Consider the following 20,170-nt stretch of genomic DNA (forward strand, 5'->3'; position numbering starts at 1 on the left):
CAAGGCATCAGTTGTCTCACACAAACTATCCTCCCATTCAGTAGAGCAGAATACACATTCCTGGTATTAATTGTCTTGATGAATTACTGAAAACATTTGTTTAAAATACCTTTCTCTCAGACTGAGGTACCCAAATTTGGTTACCTACATAAATATTTTTTAATATTTCCAAATATCTATATGATTGCCTTTTAGAGAGTTTCATCTGGATGTATGATATCATCTCTACATTGCTTCACTGTTCTTAAATGTTGAAATGATCATTTTAAATTCTTCTCACTAGTATCTAAATACAACTTAAACACAAAATGACTTAACCACTGAATGAGAACTGTTTTTACTCTGGCTGAGTCAGGCACTAAAGCCCTGTTTTCATCCCACTCCTTCCCAAAACACTACTAAGCAGTGGCAACTCTGGGCAGAGACAGCAATTCCAGGAGCCTAAGAACTGAAGCAGGCCAAGTTCAAGAGTCAGGACAGGCACGTCAACGGCATTAGAAACCAGCACAGGAGAGCTGTAGGGGAGGAAGACACATCCTCTACCCACTCTGCGTCCTTCTGCCTGGGCTAGGAATTAAAATGACGTGAGACAGAATAACAGGAGAAAATCAAACAAAGTTTTATAACATGTACACCTCGGAGAGACCCAAGAAATCTGAGTAACTCACCAAAACGGCAGAGGCTCTCATCTCAAATAGCATCTTCAGCTAAAGACAAAGGAAGTTGTTGGGGGTAGTGGTTTGGGACTTCAAAGGGGAGGAAGGCAACTCACATGGAGGTAGAAAAGCAAATGTTTGGTCAATAGAACACTGATAAGAATGGGCTTGGCAAGGACCCTCCCAGTCTATCGATACCCAGACTTATCTATAGTGATGGCCTGCCCTGAGGACAGGCCTTCTATCTTAAATTTCTTTTAGGCAGTTAGTGGGAGGGAGGTCAAAGTTTCAAATTTCAGAGTCTTTTTTTGTGTGTGAGGAAGATTAGCCCTGACCTAACATCTGATGCCAATCCTCCTCTTTTTGCTGAGGAAGACTGGCCCTGGGCTAACATCTGTGCCCATCTTCCTCTATTTCATATGGGACACCGCCACAGCATGGCTTGACAAGTGCTGCGTCGGTGCATGCCCAGGATCCGAACCTGCGAACCCCAGGCTGCCGAAGCGGAGCACATGCACTTAACCACTACGCCACCAGGCCGGCCCCATCTTTCAGAGTCTTTTGTTCTTAAAAACAGTCAAGGTAAAGAGACATATTTTGAGGTAGACAATTCTGATCCCCCCCAGAGTCAAGTGGTTCCCTAAGTTTTGAAAATCCACCTACTTATGCCTCACAGAGGGAGCTAGTGAGAGAGAATGTTACCTGCCTCCTCGGGCTTATAAAGACCCTTTAGTATTTATACAGTCATGTGCTGCATGAGTTTTGGTCCACTACACACCACGTATACAACGGTGGTCCCATAAGATTAGTACCATATAACCTAGGTGTGTAGTAGGCTGTACCATCTAGGTTTATGTAAGTACACTCTGTGATGTTTGCACAATGACAAAATCGCCTAACCACGCATTTCTCAGACAGGATCCCTGTCATTAAGTGATGCATGACCGTATACAAAATCTCTCCACAAGCTCTAGTCTTGCCAACCACAATCCTTCTTGCGTTGGCCATCAAACAAGCCTCCGGTTGTTCATTTCCCTTTCAAGGTTCTGTTTAATGTTCATTTTAACTAATTTCATCTCTACATACGAATAAGGGTAAAAGGTGGAAGCTACAAAATGGAGAAGTGAGATTCAACCTGGATGTATAACTTTGAGATAAAAAGTCCCATGCTTCAGAGAGCAGGAAGTGGAAGAAGCAGCCTGCTGGGAATAACCACAAGATTGAATAATTATTATTCCCTGTCAAATAAGGATTCTCCAGATGATCAAAAACTGATTATGATAAGACCAGTGATACCCCCTGTATTAGTCAGGGTTCTCCAGAGAAACAGAACCAATAGGATATGTACATACACAGAAAGAGATTTATTACAAGGAACTGGCTAACGTGATTATGGAAACTGGCAAGTCCAAATCTGCAGTGTGGGCCATCACGCTCAAGACCCAGGAAAGCAGATGGTGCAGATGAAGTCTGAAGGCTGTCTGCTGGAGAATTCTCTCTTGCTCAGGGAGGCTGGTATTCTGTTCTATTCAGGCCTTCAACAAGTTAGATGAGGTCCAACCACATTATGGAGTGTAATCTGCTTTACTCAAATCCACTGATTTAATGCTAATCTCATTCAAAAACATCCTCACAGACACTCCCAGAAAAATGTCTGACCAACTACCTGGCCTAGCCATCACATCTCCTGATTTTGATAGACACCACTGTCTCCAATGATCTCTTCAGATATTACTAAACTCTCCAAACAAGATCAAAGTTTTTCTAAGGAAAGTTGAAAAACTGCTTCCCATATAGCACCTGTAAAGAACAAGGAAAGGTATTGCAAGACCCAATAAAAATGATGAGTATGAAATATTTTAAAAGACTGCTATCTGTATTTTTAAAAATTAGCATGGTGTATGTCAAACCAAAGATCCTCTATTTCTTTACAGTTTGTTCTTATTTAAAGTAGCCCATCATTTCTAAAATAGTCTGTTTTGAAGTTGAAATATCAATACTGTATCTGAGTATTAAGGAAGAATTTATTTAAAAATCTGTTTAGTAATTATTTAAAATTTATTTAGAAATCAAATTCAAGTTATAAAACAATATATTTTTTCTTTAAATAACTCTGGGAAAGCACTCTTTCTGGTCTCTCCATTTCTTTATTTGATAAAATCAATTTCCCTCATATAGTTAAACTTCTAAAGGCTTATTTTCATAGAATTAAAGGAAAAACTGTGAAAGTAGCAATACATGTCAATTTTTAAAATAATATTAACTGAAGTTTGCTACAGATGTTTAAACACTTTGGTTATATGATCTAACAAAAAGGAAGGGCAGGAGAAAGTTAAAGAAGGTATCTATTTTACTACCAATGAATTTCAATGAAGGAGAAAAAAGAGGGACAAATATCAAGTCCTTCATTTGCTTTTCTTATCCTAATTTTACAAGCCCATAAGCAGCAGATGGCTGATTTACTATCTGATGATAAATCTTTGAAAGATACATTCATTAACTATTCAAGTCCTCTAAGGCAATTGTTTCAAGCTAGCTGATCATCAGAAATTACTTGGGAGGCTTTTGAAAAACAGAGATTCCTAGGTTCCACCCAAGTACGGGTCTGGGAGTCTATATTTTTAAAAAGCTACTCAAATGAGTCTGATAATCAAGCTTTCAAAATCACTGTTCTGAGGTACAATCTAGAGCCTGGTACAACAGTCACATAGCAAATGCTTCTGAAATAAACTGAAAAAAAACTATTATTTCCCATTTCAGTTACTGAAGCTAAAGGGGAAAAATGCTCTTTTTTCTTAACTCAGTGCAAAACTGATTTTTCACCAAATTATTAGAAGCTAATTATAGACATCTCAGATTCAAGAACAAATACTTGATGTTGAATTTTTCTCTTTTGATCAGACAAGTCAAGTGACACACGTTCCTAGGTACAATATTAAATAGATCCTCCCACTCACTCTTTGGAACTGCTGTCAGTTTCTGCTATTAAAATGTACGGATTTTCAGGGCTGGCCCCGTGGCATAGTGGTTAAGTGCGCGTGCTCTGCTTTGGCGGCCCAGGGTTCACAAGTTCGGATTCCCAGTGCAGACTGATGTCCCCGCTTGTCAAGCCATGCTGTGGTGGCGTTCCATATAAAGTAGAGGAAGATGGGCACGGATGTTAGCTCAGGGCTAATCTTCCTCACAAAAAAGAACAAGCAAAACAAAACATAGCAATGTTTCAGAGGCCAGCCCCGTGGTGTAGCGGTTAAGAGCGCGCACGCCCCGCTGCTGGCCACCCGGGTTCAGATCCGGGGCGTGCACCAATGCACCGCTTGTCAGGCCATGCTGTGGCAGCGTCCCATATAAAGGAGAGGAAGATGGGCATGGATGTTAGCCCAGGGCCAATCCTCCTCAGGGGGAAAAAAAAAAAAAAGAGGAGGATTAGCATGGATGTTAGCTCAGGGCTGATCTTCCTCACACACACACACACAAAAAAGTAAGGATTTTCCCTTCCATTCCTTAAGACTTTGTAAGTGTCTCTGGTTAGCTAACTTATTTATGCCAAGGTGCTAACCAAATCATCCCTCATCTTTCCCCAGGCTGATTGCATTTAAAAACAAATAAAAATGTGTGTACACACACACACATGCACATATACATAGGACAACAGAAAGGCCTTTCAGAGGGGCCTTTTTATATCTCAAATTATACCACACAGACTAGTATCTTCTTCACAAATTTAAGATAACCTCTGACATACAATGGAGATGAAAATTGTAATTATTATATCCTATTTTAACCTTCTGTTTCTCTCACTTCCACATCACCGCCAAAAAGAGAGAAAAATAAAGGAAAGAAGGGAAGAAAGGAAATATTTTAACCTCTCCCCCTTCTAAACAACCGGCTTTCACTAAAGTTGCAGCAAAGAAACAGAATGACTGGCTAAGAAAGGAGAAAAAACTGAATAAGAAAGAAGAAGCAAAATAACAGACAAAAAGAATTAATCGTTAGTGATTTGCCACTCTTTGAAACAGCACTTTCAATTTTTATTCAGTAGGTATTTAATTAATATGCTACACACCCGTAAGACTGCATCCTCACTAAGAACAGGCATCGTCTTATTTTCACTCATTTGCGCTTGTGGATCCTCTTGGAGTTTGAACCCAAGTTGAATCTCAGGAGAAGGTGTGCCTAGAATGAAATATAATCATAAATCATTTGCAACAGTTTTATTGCTCTGCTTTGACAACAACCCAAGGATTTTATAGACACAGCAAAATGCCATTAAAAATCATTTTGTAAATCATAATTTCCTAACTACCACTTTTATGCGTCAAAGTTTTTAAATTATTAACTAGAAAGAAACACATATACTATACTGAATAAAATAATACTTGATATTTCTTTGTTTCAAGAGAATGAATGCAAAGGCTATGTATAGAAAACTATATAGATTTAAACCCCACTAGAAAGAATACTTTTTTTATTTCATTTCAGGTCATTTTTTAAAACTCATAATGCCAGTATATAATTCAAGGAAAGTCAGAGTATCCGTTTTCAAGATGGCAAATTGAGCCCATACTTTAACTTTTCTTCCCTTTCCAGTTCCTAAAAAGAATCCAAAGAAATGATTAGTTTAAAAAAAAAAAAATCTGAAGCAGCAACGGGAAAAAAGGAAATAGATTCAGTATAGATTAAAAGATGGAGGGCCGGCCCGTGGCTTAGCGGTTAAGTGCGCCCACTCTGCTATTGGCGGACCGGGTTCGGATCCCGGCGCGCACCAACGCGCCGCTTCTCAAGCCATGCTGAGGCTGCGTCCCACATACAGCGACTAGAAGAACGTGCAGCTATGACATACAACTGTCTGCTGGGGCTTTGGGGGAGAAATAAAAATAAAAATAAAAATAAATAAATAAATAAAAAGACTGACTTACAAATATTAAAAAATAAATAAATAAATGAAATAAAAGATGGAAATGGATCACAGGGAAACCAAACATTGGTAAACAGCTTGTTACTCAACATAGGAAAAGGAGGGACTCCTTCAGAAGTAACTATATGGATTTCTTCCATCAGAATCCCAGAAAGCCATCCAGCTCAGAGCAAATCCCACCAACAACAGACGGAAGAGGGTAAACTGGAAGCTCGCAGTGGGTCACGTTTCATACTTCACTGAGCTGGCTATTTGTACCAAAAGAGTTTAGGATGAATGCTGCAGCCATCTACTCTGTGTAGGAGGATATCCTCCCTACCAGATAAAGCTACAGTTGATAAAATAATGTAGGATCCCGCATGAGTAGAAACAGTCAAATAGATCAATGAAACAAAACAAAAAGTGGGAAACAGACCTATATATATCTGGGAATTTAATAGATAATAATAACGGTATTTTAAACAGTGGTAACAAGATGTATTATTCAATAAATAATATTGGGGCAATTGATTAACCATTTGAAAAAATGAAGTTAGAGACCTACCTTCCCATTTGCAAAAATATTCAAAAGAGATTAAAGATATAAATGTAAAAACTATAAATATAATAAGTGGAAATAAAGATAAAATAAAATATATGGTCTTGAAGCAGGTAAAATACTTCTAAGTTTGAAGAAATGAAGAAATCTTAAAAGAAAATACTGCCTGATTTTAGTATATAAAAACTTAAAATTTCTACACAAATATATCATGAATAGCATTAAAAGAAAACTAGGAAACTGGGTAAAACTATTTGCAACATATGACAAAGTTTTGCTACCCTTAATATATAAAATGCTCTTATAAATCAGTAATAAAATGAGAATAATTAGGAGACATATAAGGCAATTCACATACACACAAAAAGTAACTATGAATGGTCAATATTAAAATATGCCTAACTGTGGTATTCTTAAAAAATGCAAACTAAAATAATCAGATACTTTTTATTTAGCAGTTTGGCAAAGACTAAATATGTCCTGTATTGGATCTAGAGCAAAAAAGGATCTCTTTTAAGAGGCAACATATGTCAAGATCTGACAGGTGTACATCCTTTAAAAGCAAATCTAATTTTAGCTAGTTACTCTAAGGAAATAATCAGAAAAGCAGCCAAAGGTACAAGTATTAGAAAATTCATATTTGTTATAGTATTGAAAACATCAAAAATACAATCAATTTATGACATAGTACATCATGCAACGGAATAACAGGTAGCAAAATTTAAAAGGTTGAGGTAGATCAAGATAGCACGCAAAGAAATATATGTAATACAATACCAATTATGAAAAAAGATACATATTGGCATACAAAAGTCTAGAAGGATATACAAATACTAAACACTAGCAATTATTGGGAGCAGAATTATAAAGAAGAGTAAGGGATGGGACCTTTCACTTTCTACATTATATAATTCTGTATTTTAAAAATATTTTATACTTTTAATAATTAGCAAAAACAATACAGGTCTATCCATTCTGAAAAGGAAAGAAAAAGAAAAGAAAAAGAAAGAAAAAAACTTGGTTGGAATATTAAAACAGACCTCTAACTTCTTCCTAGTAGCACTTTATACATCATGAGAACACCTTCTAGAGACCAATATTACACACTGTCCCTTCCAATTACAGGTAGGAAAATCACTCCAAGACGAAACTGTAATTTACCATTGGGGTATCAGGTGAGATGATGTACAGCAAAAAGACTTTCTGAACTATACATAAAAGAAGATCTTCTTGGTGTTTAGGAAATTTTTCTTCTATTCTACACCTATTTCCAGACATCCTCCAAAACAACAAATGGCTCACAGCAAGAAATCTTAAAAGGAAATAACCTATCATTTAAACAGCTACTGCAGAATCGATCTTTTTGAACAGTGACAATCAGTGACAGATTTCTCTAGAAGCATTTAAATTGACAGAGAAGTAGACTCAGGAAGTGTGGAGAACTGGTAAGTGAAAGGCACTTTTTAAAAATATATATACCTACACTTATTGTGTGACTATGTTAACAAGACTAACATAATAGACTATGTTAACTAGACTTACATAATAGACTATGTTAACTAGACTTGTGATCATTTTGCATTACATACAAATATCAAATCATTATGTTGTACACCTGAAACTAATATAATGCTATACTTCAATTATACCTCAATAAAAAATTAAGTAAATTAAATTAAAATATAAACCAAGGATATTTGTACCTTAATTTTAGTCTGAAAGAATCAGACTGGTTATTAAAAAGTACTCCTTACTCTTGCAAATAGGCACGTTCTAGGGTTAAGCTGGAGGTTTGTAGGGGGAGAAGAGCTATCTAAATGCCACCTTCATATCTCTGTAGCCCTCTCTAGGAGTCGTAAACATCTTCCAGAAGTTACAATCCCCATTGCTGTTCTTATAATAACAGACTTATTGATGCCTATAAGAAACTAACTCTGTAAAGTTAAAGAACAAGACTAAATATAAAAGGAGAAGTTAATGGAATAATAACACTTGGGAAATTAAAGGGACTATTTAGTGAAAAGAATTCTTTCTCACCTTCACACGTTCCACTTATACCAGGATGGAGACTGAATTCAGATCGAAGAGATGTATCTTGATCAAAGAGCAACCTTTCAAATATCAAAAAAGAAAGTACAGATTATTATCATGTTTCCTAAACAAAGAGTAACAATTTAACTGTCATTTATTATACCTAAACTTGCTAAAATTTTTAGTTCCACCACTACTAATATTTCTATGTCAAAGTATTTTTTCAGAAATGTATCTTTTAATTAAAAATTTATCCAAGATGAAAAATAAAGACTTACTCATACGGTCATATTCATTTTTACAAATATTCTGCTATTTTTAATATTTGGGAGTAAGGGACAAATATCAATATTGTTTTTGAACAGACAAGAAAGGAGAAGAAGATTTCAAGGACCAGTGCTGGTGGGTTTTTTCCTTCACATTTCTCTATACCACAGAGAATTTGAGATTAAAATTCCAGAGTTAAGTCTGAGCGTATGTTTTCAGAATACACAATGACAGAATTTCTTTAATTTTTGTATTCACTTCCCACTATGTTCTAGGCAGCACTGAGGTAAGACAGAAGACACACAGTCCTTGCCATCAAGAAGCTTCAAATCTAGGGAGAGACACAAAACTAAGAATAATAATGATACACCATGGTGAGTATGCTACTGGGCAAACTTAAGTGTTTATCTTTTCTGTTTAAAAAATATTTACAGAATTCAAAAAGGGCAAAGGACTTGAACAGACATTTCTCCAAAGAGGATATACAAATGGCCAATAAGCACATGAAAAGATACTCAACACTACTAAACATTAGGAAAACGCCAATCAAAACCATAATGAGATACGACTTCACATCCATTAGGATGGTTGTGATCAAAAGCAAAAACAAAACACAAAACAAGAGTTAGCAAGGATATAGAGGAACTACAACTCTTGTGCATTGCTGATGGGAATGTAAAATGGTACAGCCACTGTGGAAAACATTATGGTGGTTCCTCAAAAAATTAGACATAGAACTACCATTTGATCCTGTAATTCCATTTCTGGGTATGTACACAAAAAACTGAAAGCAGGGACTTCAACAGATATTTGTACACTCAAGTTCAGAGCATTATTCACAATAGCCAAAAGGTAGAAGCAACTCATGTGACCATCAACAGATGAGTGGATAAACAAAATGTGGTACATAAACACAATGGAATATTATTCAGCCTTAAAAAGGAAGGAAATACTGATACATGCTACAACATGGATAAACCTTAAAGATAATATACTAAGTGAAATAAGCCAGACATCAAAGGAGAAATAGTGCATGATTCCACTTATATGAGGTACCCAGAGTAGTCAGACTCACAGAGACAGTAAGTAGAAGGGTGGTTGCCAGGGGCTGAGGGCAGGGAGGAATGGGGAGTTATTGTTTAATGGGAACAGTGTATCAGTTTGGGAAGATGAAAACGTTCTGGAGATGGATAATGGGGATGTTTGCACAACAACGTGAATGTACTTAATGCCACTGAACTGTATACTTAAAAATGGTTAAAGTGATAAATTTAATGTTATATATATTTTACCACAATAAAAAATAAAATTTTAAAAAACTTTTCCAGAATCCAAGAATGTAATGGTGTACTAAGACATGAATATATGATTTGGTACTAAGGGGGTTTTTTTTGTTTATTTACTTACTTGTTCATTTTGCTTTTTACTTTTTTATGGAAAATTACAAACAGCAACACAAAAAGAGACAACAGCATCCTCATCATCTAGGTTCAACAATTATCAGTACACAGCCAATCTTGTTTTCTCTATAATCCCTCTGCCATCCTCTCTATCCTCTGCCAGTCTACCACTGGATTATTTTGAAGTAAATCCTGGACATCTTATTCCATTTCATGTGGAAATATTTCAGTATGCAACTCTAAAAGATAAGGACTCTTCAAAGATAACCATAACAGTCACACCTTTAAAAAATAACCATCATTATCATACCTAAAACAAGCCAATAATCTCTTCATATTGTTAAATTTACAGTCTGCAGTAAGCAGCCTTTAAAACGGCTCCTGGTATTTATGCCCTTGTATAAACCCTCCCTTGAGTATCGACTAGAGCCAGCGACTCTTCTAAAGAACGGAATACAACACATATGTTGGGATGTTGTTACTTCTGAGACTAGGTCACAAAAAGACACTGGCTTCCATCTTGCTCTCCCTCTCTTATTCTCCCGCTTCTTCCCTCTCACAGAAGCCAGCTTGCCATGTTGTGAAACGCCCTGTGGAGAAGCGTATGTAGCAAGAAACTAACGGAGACCTCCAGTCAACAGAGAGGAATCAAGGCCTCAATTCAACAGACAAAGAGGAACTAAATCTTACAAGTACCACGTAGGAAGTGGATCCTTCTCATGAAGACTTGAGATGAATGCAGCCTTGTGAGTCCCTAAGTCTGACGACTCAGTTAAGCCACTCCTAGATTCCTGACCCAAAGAAACTATAAGATAATAAATGTTTATTGTTTTAAGACGCTAAGTTTTAGAGTAAGTTATTATACAGCAGCAGGAAACTAATAAACAGATTGTAGTTGCATTTCCCCAAATGTCTCTTTTTATGGTTGTTTTGTTCAAATTAGGATCCAAACAAGGTGCATGCACTGCATTTGGTTGCTATGTCTCTTAAGTCTCTTTTTAAAACTATAAACTACTCCTTCCCCCACACCCAACTTTGCAATTTATTTGTTGAACAAACTGGGTTGTTCTTCCTATAGTTTCCCACATTTTGGATTTGCTGATTGCATGTCACTTAACATGTTCCTCTGTCCGGTATATTTCCTGTAAACTGCTTATTAGATCTAGAGGTTTGATCTGATTCAAGTTCAATTTGGGGGCGCACACGTGTACTTCCTACAGGAGATGATGAAGTATGCGTTGGGAGAGGCAGTCTTGTACGTAATACACTCTTTCAACCCCATCTCAGCCTTGGGCCTGGAACACTTTTTTACCAAGAGGTAAAGAATCCTCCCAGCCTATGGCGGACTTAACACCTTGTGTGGGAATCTCTTTCCCTGTTTCAGACTCAATATGCAATCCTTTGTTCTGTTTAAGCGTGTGTGTGATATGGCACCTGGCCAACCCCATTACTACATCTGTCCTCTGTGGGAGAGGATGAAGTCCTTTATTCTGTGGCAGAGGACGGATGTGTGAGGCCAGTGGCCCCACAGCACCTGCAGACAGTGACCACTGGCCATGGCAGACCAATGCCCACTACTGAAGCTGATCTTGCTCTCTTTTCTGAGTAAAGTGTTGTTCCAGACAGTGCTTGACTACACTGTGTTTTCCTTGGTGACTCGGATACCAAGATGCAGCGGGCAGCAGTGTCTGGATTTCTACTCCTGGTGATAGGCAGATGCCACATGCTCAACAGCATGGCTGTCACTCTTTTCGTGATTTAGTAGCCAGTGATGACCACTGCCTAGATCTATTCACTATTTTATTAGGAGTATAGCATATAAAATGGCGATATTCTACTTTATCACTTTCTTAATTTATTAACAGACATACATACTAAAAGAAAAACTTCCACTCATCAACTATATAATTACTCAGTTAAGCCACGTTACTCAGCCACATTACTTGGTGTTTGCATAGGGAAGGCAAGAAAAATGCCTGCTTCTCTTTCTTTACCAGTTTTCAGATAGCGAAGTAAGTTTTTTTAAAGACCATTCTTAACTCATAGATTTAAATCCACTGCTGTTATTATTCTTGTCAATGCTCAAATTGTCCTTATTTTAGCTAGTTAGAGCCTCTTCAAAGTGGTTTGTGGTTTGTTTGACGTGAAACCACTTGTATGGACTGAATTCTGTCCCCCTAAAATTCATATGTTGAATTCCTAACTCTCAATGTGACTGTATTTGGAGACAGGACCTTTAAGGAGATAATTAAGGTTAAATGAGGCCATAAGGGTGAAGCTCTAATCCAACATGACTGGCGCCCATATACGGAGAGAGAGAGACACCAGAGATACATCGCACAGAGGAAAGACCATACGAGGACACGGTAAGAAGGTGGCCATCTGTAAGCCAAGGAGAGAGTTATCAGGAGAAAGCAACCCAGCCAGCACCTTGATCTTGGACTTCCAGCTTCTAAACTGTGAGAAAATAAATTTCTGTTGGTTAAGCCACCCAGTCTATGGTATTTTTGTGGCAGCCCGAGCAAACTAATACACCACTAGTCTTCCCCAGCTTCCCAGAGTAAGATGTTCCAGGCTCATCTCATACGTCTCCTGCCTTAGACCTGGAACTGGTCATTTCTCACGGAGGCTTGGTTCCTTTGAACGGGATATTATATTTAGAGTCCATAATACTAACGTTATCATTAACAATGGGATTACTGAAAAAAAGTTATTTTTTAATTCTTTATGTCCTTAGAGTACATCTTGTTCAGCATGTACAGCTAAATTCTATGTTTTAAAGGCACTTAAAATAATTTCTTTTCCTGTAATTATGCTACCAAATCAATACCTAATTAGGTTCTATTGTTTCATCTTGCTTTTGCTTTTTAGAAATTCTCTTTTATGTTGATTTAATTTTGTCGTATAATTATGTAAACCACTTACATCATTCCAAAGACAAATGTACAAAACAATGTCTATTTAGAGAAGTCTAGCATCTATCCCTATCCCTTCACCCACCTGTTCAGAGACAGAAAATACCAGTTGATAAAAAGTTCCCAGGGTACATATAAGAAAAATGAATCCTGCCTCTTAGAAAACAAACACCAAGCAAACAACACCTTATTAGTCAGCAACATGAACTTTTACAGAAGATTAGGAGCAACACCTACCGAGTCACAAAAAGGACTGGATGCATTTTAGGCCACAGTTTCTAGAGGGAGGGCTAGGACCAAAGAGTGCAATTTCAGCCACAGTCAACACCTGGCATCCTGATTCTTTGAAAGCCTTGCCTTTTCTAGTCCCAAAGGTCACTGAACCCTTTCTCAGTTCTTGGCAAAAAGACTTTACTAGCTGCAACATGTAAGGATTATTTAGCTATGTGAAACTGTGTAATGTTTTACCTGTTAGAGATCTCTGCTCTACTAGGACCTGTGCCCCTCATTCCAGTCAAAGTTGGGAGCTTGTGTGTGAAAACCAGCCATAATGAACCGCATACAAGTAAGCAAAGAAGATGAAGGAAAAAATCAGAAAACAATGGCACTCAGCTCCAGCAATGCTTAGACTTTGAGTGTACTGCCATGCCAACAAAAAGAATACTAATTTTCAACCTTGGGCTACAAGGTCTGAAAGAATGATGTTTCTATGGCACTGCAGAGAATCATTTTAAAGTGAATCAGAGTGAGAAAAAAAAAATAGATTGGCCAGCCAAGATAAAGTGAGCCATCTATAGCCTTTCTCCACGCATTACAACTAAAAACTCTGGTAGAATATTTTAAAAAGCTACCTGAGTAATCTGAAAAATAAACAAAAGCAAGTAGATTGGGGACTGAAGTTGAAATCTAAATAACAACCTTGTAATAAGTGAGTTTCGCAATTTGTTTTTTTTGTTTTGTTTTTTGGTCCTTTTTTTGTCTCCAGCTTTGAGCCAAGGCCTAATCCCAGAACTGCACAGTGGACACAGTCAGCAAAAACTCCAGAAGAAACCCCCTTTCTTTCTCCAGAAGACTAAAGAAAGAGATCCCAGAAGGTGTGGGGGAAATCCGTGGGTTTTCTTTTATTTTTTTTCTCTCGTTATCCTCAAAACTCTACTACTAACAACCATGGCATCTTGAGCACTTAAAACCCAAGAGAAAACCTGTCTCTCCAGCTACAGGAACCATACTCTGAGGAGTATAAAGGACAGAGAGAATCTCTTTTAGTTTCTTCTTTCTCTTAACACTTTGCCGGGAAGGTGGACCCAGCTGCAGGGAAATGGTCTACAGCAAGAAGGCTAACGCTAAGAGAAATCTAGGTCTTGCTGGTCATACGAACCAGTATGTGGGTATCAGGAGGGAAGAGTGCATGAGAATCCTGGAGAAAAGAGAGCAGGAAAGAGGAATCACCTAATTCTGTGTATAATCCAACATAATGCCCAGTCTCAACCTCAAGCTGTTGACATGCGGAGCCGATGCAAAGCAGTGTACCAAAGGCTTAGAGAACTGAACTATGATATTAACTACTGCCCAAGTTCCAGATAACACCCGAGTGGTACAACAGTTACACTCAAACAGCATAGTAAAGGCTCTGAAAATTGGACTAATGTAACCACCACTCACGGAAAGCAAAACAGAATGTGCAGTCAGAACCTAATCAGGCTGACTGCCTATTAAAACAAACAAAAATCAACATCTTCTAGGGGATTTTAACAGAACCAAGAGTTAGAATATAATATTCAATATATACAGGGTATAATCCAGAATTACTCAACATGCAAAGAACAGAAAAATTTAACAAATTCTTGAGAGAAAAGATAATTAACAGATGCCAACTCCCCACTCGCCAGGACTCCGACGTTGGAATTACAAGGCAAACACTTTAAAGCAGCTATTATAATCTTCCCTATGAGATAAAGGTGAACACTCCTCAAATGGATGAAAACACTGGAGTTCTCAGCAGAGAAATAAAAACTATGAAAGAGAATCAGATGGAAATTTTAGAAGAGAAAACTATAATATTTGAAATTAAAAATTCACCAGATGGGCTCAACAACAGAATGGAAATGACAAAGGAAAGAGTACGTGAACCTGAAGATAAATATAAATTATACAGTCTGAAGAATTCAGAGAAAAAAATTTAAAAAAATTAATAGAGCCTCAAGGATCTGGGAGACAATATCAAAAGCTCTAACATTCATGTCATTTAAAGCCACACAAGGAGAGGAGAAAGAGACCGGTACAGAACAATGGTTTAAATGGGGGGGAAGGGGCTTGACTACAAAGCAGCAGCACAAGGGAGTTTTTCTTCGGAATGACGGAACTGTTATGGATCCTGATTATAGTGGTTGTTACAAAACTCCATGTATTAGTCAAAAGGCTCCCTGTACACCAACAAGGGCAAATATTACTGTGACTACATATAAATGAGCCAGAAACCTGGGTAGCATCCTTTACTGCCACCCTTCCCCCATCCTCCATATCTTATCGACCACCAACTCCTGCCAAATTTACTAAGATTTCTCAAATTTATCCTTTTCCCTCCATTCCCACTGTTTTCTCCTAGTTGAGCTCATAATCCCAGTCTATTACTACTTTGATGCCCAGAGTAACCTCTATAGCCTTGCTTTGCAAAAGGCGATCCGTGCTCTAACAGCACCCTGTCAGAAATGGAGAATCGCAGACCCCACCCTAGAACTCCTGAATCGGAATCCACATTCTAACGGCATTCTGGAGTGATCTGTAAGGGCGCTGAAATTTGAAACGCCCTGGTCGAGGGCGCGCCAGAGGGAACGAAAATCAGGTTATGCCGCTCCTCCACGTGACATCTTCCAAGCACCCCTCCGGGCCACACGCAGCGCACCGGAGGGCTGACACGACCTCCCCCACCGCCCGCTCCAGGCTCCTCTCTCACCGCGCCCCACCGCGCCCTCGACCGCTGCGGCAAGACCCGACTGTCTGTACACTGCGGCACACGTGACACAAGGCTCTGTCCCGCCCTGCAGCGCCCCTCTAGCACACCTCCTCCTCTCCATCTGGCCACTTCCCGGCCCACCGTCGCGCCTCTATTCAGGAGTCAACGCCGGCAAACTCTGACGACCACCGCGGTTAAGAGCCCCTCGGCTCCTGAGCAGCCTGGGCACCCTCCCCTGGCTGGACGCCCCACATCCTACTGACACGATCTGCTGGGGCGTCCTTCCCGGCTGGAGGCTTCTCAACGGCAGTGGCCTCCCGTCCTCTATCGTCCCCGCATCCAGCACAGGGGACTCGACACGTTCAAGCAAGTCTGAGGAACGAACGACCGGCTGTGGGGCATCCTCGGAAGACCACCCGTTTCCAGCCCGGAAGCATCCAGTCCCCACCACACACGCTCCCGAGAGACACTAACCATCCCCCAGACCTGAGCTACAGCCGCCGAAGCAAAGGGAGCTGGAGCAGTTAAGAGCCGAGCCTGCTGGGCCTGTGCGGAGGGCAGGCCTCCAGGCCTGCCGGAACCGCCGTGAGGCCGCCACTGCGAAGCTCACTCTGTCCCGGGCTGCGGGCCGGGCTCGTGCTCTGGCCTCCGGACAAGCTCGCGCAGGCCCCACGGCCCCTCACCCTGCCCGCTCCCGACGCCAACCCCGGGGCGGCCGGCACCTTCTCCAGGGCAGCTCCTCTTCCTCCGGGTCGCTCTCCGTCACCGAGCCCTCCACCACCGTCTCATCACTGTCCCAGTCTGGGGCCTGGGCGCGCGCCTCCATCTTCGCCCGCACTCGGGGTCTCGTCCTCCTTCCAACGCCCCCTGCCCGCGAAGACACGACGCTCTGAGCGCCGGCGGAAATTCCCAGTTAGCAACAGGACTCGTAGCGGGAGCGGGGCCTCGCACGGCGGGAGAGGCGCGCCGGGGGCCCCACGCGCCGCACGCCGCCGGCAGGGGGAGCCGCGGCCGCACGTCGCCGCTGGGGGAGCCGCGCGTCGGGGTTGCAGGTCGGCAGCGCACGCGGCCGCCGCACGCTACCGGCAGGGGGAGCCGCGCGCCGCACGTCGCCGCAGGGGGAGCTGCGCGTCGGGGCCGCACGCCACCGGCAGGGGGAGCCGCGCGCCGCACGTCGCCGCTGGGGGAGCCGCGCGTCGGGGTTGCGCGTCGGGAGCGCACGGGGCCGCCACACGCCACCGGCAGGGGGAGTCGCGGCCGCACGTCGGGGTCGCACGCCGCCGCAGGGGGAGCCGCACCCCGCACGCAGCACGTGGCCGGAAGTGTCTGGAGGCGCGTGCCCGCCGGCTCTGGGCTTCCGGCCGTCGGCCTCCGTGGCCTCCGCTCTCGGCGGTTTCACCTGTTCGTTCGCTCGGGAGGCCAGAAAGGCGGCGGTGCGGCAGACAGAGCGCAGGGCGGGCCCGTCTAACGCCATTGGCAGGGAGGGCGACCTCGCCGCGTCTCTGCAGGGCGCCCGGGCGCGGAGGAGCTCGGCTCCCGCCCGACCTGCTGGAGCCGCGAGGGCGGTTTGCAGCCGCTCCGCACGTGTCCCCTGCGGTAGGCAAACGGACAAGGTCGTCAGACGTCTTTAGACCACTGAGCTGGTGGCTGCGCTTGTATTTGTGTGTTTCCTTCATCAACTCTTCGGTTACCCTGAAATGCAGATTGTGTAGGAAAGGCAGGATAAATGCTTCATTTTTTCCCTTTACTAGTGTTTAGAATAATAGTGGTGCCTACCAACCTCCAGAAGTAGCCAATTATTGTTTTCAAATGAAGTACTAGGTTTTTATATACTTGCTGTGTTTCAATCTACTTGAAAGTTTTTCATTCAATTCAGAACGAAGCGAAGTGAGCGTCGCCTGCCAAGAGAGGAAGATTCAGGGCACGCAGAGCCCCCTCCGCGTCGCAGGGCTCCGTGTCCACCGTGCAGTCTCCGGCGTCGGGCGGGTGTTGGGTCTCGGGGGGTTTGTGGATGGAGCTAGGGCGTGCTGACTCCCCAGCTCACTGCTTTTCAGTACGTAGAGGGGCTTTGCCATTATTCTTACTTGACTATTTAGATCGTATTTAAGCCGCTGCTGTTTAAAACCCTTGGCTGCTGGTGGTTTTTAAAACTTATTTGCATATTCGTCACCTTAACTCTGTAACTGTAGGCAGAACAATAATAAATATGCAAAGAACTAGATCTCTTTTTTTTCACAGCTCTCCACCTCCATCCTCCATGTTTGAATTGGTCCTAAATTCCTGTCCCTTCCCCTGCTCACTCGGTGGTTTGATCTTGGAGCTGTGTTGTCCCTTCTTAAAAAGTGTCAGTGACTGCCAGCAATGGAAGGTGCCTACCCAGTGAAAAGCGTCGTGGCTGGCTCTAAATGCGCCACACCAGAAGGCGACTCTGCTAGTAATAGCACTTGGTCTAGCCCTCTGGTACTTTTAGTTAAGTATAGAAAACTTCTGAGTCTGAAATTCAAATTCTTTTTTTAAATGCTTTCTCCTTTGGTGGAAAAGAGTCAGTTGTTTTTGCATCTTCGGTTCTTTTATCTTATTCGAGAGAGTTACCAAGATTCAAAGCACAAAGAAGGAATGGCAGAGATGATCCTTATAAATGCCAGTGTAATTTTAAAGAAACCTTTTTTGTTGTTTTTATTAAATCCAAAGTTTTTATAAAATCAAAGTTTCAGGACAGAGCTGGAAGAATGGACAGATCTGTATTAGGAATCTGGGCTGCAAATGACAAAAATATGCAATTCAAACTTGTTTAAGCAGACAAAAAGGATGAGTTGAGTCCTGTAACTGAACTGTCCAGGCCTTCAGGTATGACAGGATCCAGATGGTCAAGCAATGTTGAAATGAAATATAGCTCAGCTTTCTTTTGAATTAGTTTGAATTTAAAACTTTCAAATAAATTGAAATACATCAAATGTATAAAAATCTATTCCTTCATTAAAAAATAATAATTGGCTACTTTCGAGGGTTGCTAGGCACCATTTTATTATTCTAGAAATTAGTAAAGGGGGGACAAAAGCTTTTATCCTACCCTTCCTACGCAGTCTGTATTTTGAAATAACCAAAGAGTTGATGACGGGAAAATTTTTTTGTACAAATATAACAGTTAACAAATAACAATAGGTATGATAGAATTATAAAATTACCATTTTGCAACCCCATGAAACAATGGATCCAGGCAATCGTCAACAATAGCTGTGATAGTTAGGCAGAATAGTAAAAATTATGCAAAGAACTAGACCTTTTTTTTCACAGCTCTCCACCCACATCCTCCATGTTTAAATCAATCCTAAATTCCTAGGTGAAAGGCTGTGGGGAATTTTATAATGGATGGATCAGGCTGACAACAGTTAAGTCCACTGATCAATCTTAACATCACTAAAAGTGAGACGACAAATATTATGTTCCTCCTGGCATGATACAATAGGAGTAAATGGCACTATGTATGAAGTATTCTAAGCCAAAAAAAAAAAAAGTCAAAAATCTGAATATAATCAAGCCTCTAGATCTAACTATCAGTAATTTATATATGGGAGGTAGTGGAATGTTTAACACCACAAAGATAAAATTAACCAAATCTAGAATATGGGAAATTCTATAGGATGAATGACCTGGTTCCTTTCAACGGTTGAATATCATGGGGTAAAAAAAAGGAAATGAGAATTCTTTTATATTAAAAGACACTCCAGGGGGTCAGCCCCCTGGCTTAGTGGTTAAGTGCCCCCAATCCGCTACGGGCGGCCCGGGTTCGGATCCCGGGCACGCAGCAACGCACAGCTTGTCCGGCCATGCTGAGGCGGTGTCCCACATACAGCAACTAGCAGCATGTGCAACTACGACATACAATTATCTACTGGGGCTTTGGGGAGAAAAAGGGAAAAAAAAAAAGGAGGAGGATAGGCAATAGATTTTAGCTCAGGGCCAGTCCTCCTCAGCAAAAAGAGGAAGATTGGCATGGATGTTAGCTCAGGGCTGATCTTCCTCACAAAAAAAAAAAGAGAGACTCCAAGAAAAGGGAAAAAATTCAAGTAGTTAAAAGGAAAATTGATTGTTAATATAGATACTAATACAGAATGAATTAGCCAGAAAACCTTGAGAAGAGTATTATATCCTTTTTAAACCAACAAATATTTGTTAAAAAAATAAATAATACAAGGAAGAATTAAATTAGATTATATCAAAATTGGAATCTTTGAGGAATAGGACTATATATGAAATTCATAAAATGAAGCCGAGTAATCCTTAAGAACCATAATTAAGTTTTCATTGCTTGATTCCATTTAGGCTGTAAGTCTTTCAAGAAAAAGTCCTATTTGGGAATTCTTTCCTTGTTTTAAAGGTGAATTAAAAGTAGAATGTCAGCTCTGCCACCTCAGATTGTTCATTGGGAATAAAAATTCCAAAATCATATCCAATAGCATGTGTGCTAAACCACAGATGCGAGTGAAGCTCAGTG

General features: G+C 40.8%; 1 protein-coding gene and 1 long non-coding RNA gene across 2 annotated transcripts in view; one reads left to right on the plus strand and one right to left on the minus strand.

The window, feature by feature from the left end:
- ANKRD31 (ankyrin repeat domain 31) overlaps window positions 1-16,590 on the minus strand; it is a 133,943-nt gene extending 117,353 nt beyond the window's left edge. The window contains exons 1-3 of the mRNA XM_058564112.1: window positions 16,398-16,590; window positions 8,147-8,220; window positions 4,720-4,829 (exon numbers count right to left, since the gene is read on the minus strand). Coding sequence (XP_058420095.1) covers window positions 4,720-4,829; window positions 8,147-8,220; window positions 16,398-16,501 — 288 coding nt within the window. The 5' untranslated portion in view covers window positions 16,502-16,590. The remainder of the gene's footprint in view (window positions 1-4,719; window positions 4,830-8,146; window positions 8,221-16,397) is intronic.
- LOC131419231 (uncharacterized) lies at window positions 8,686-10,644 on the plus strand. Its single transcript, XR_009223175.1, has 2 exons — window positions 8,686-8,781; window positions 10,370-10,644. It is a non-coding gene; the product is annotated as an uncharacterized LOC131419231 (long non-coding RNA).
- Window positions 16,591-20,170: the final 3,580 nt, after the last annotated feature.

Source organism: Diceros bicornis, chromosome 1 (genome assembly GCF_020826845.1).
Source record: "Diceros bicornis minor isolate mBicDic1 chromosome 1, mDicBic1.mat.cur, whole genome shotgun sequence".
Classification (NCBI taxonomy): Eukaryota; Metazoa; Chordata; class Mammalia; order Perissodactyla; family Rhinocerotidae; genus Diceros; species Diceros bicornis.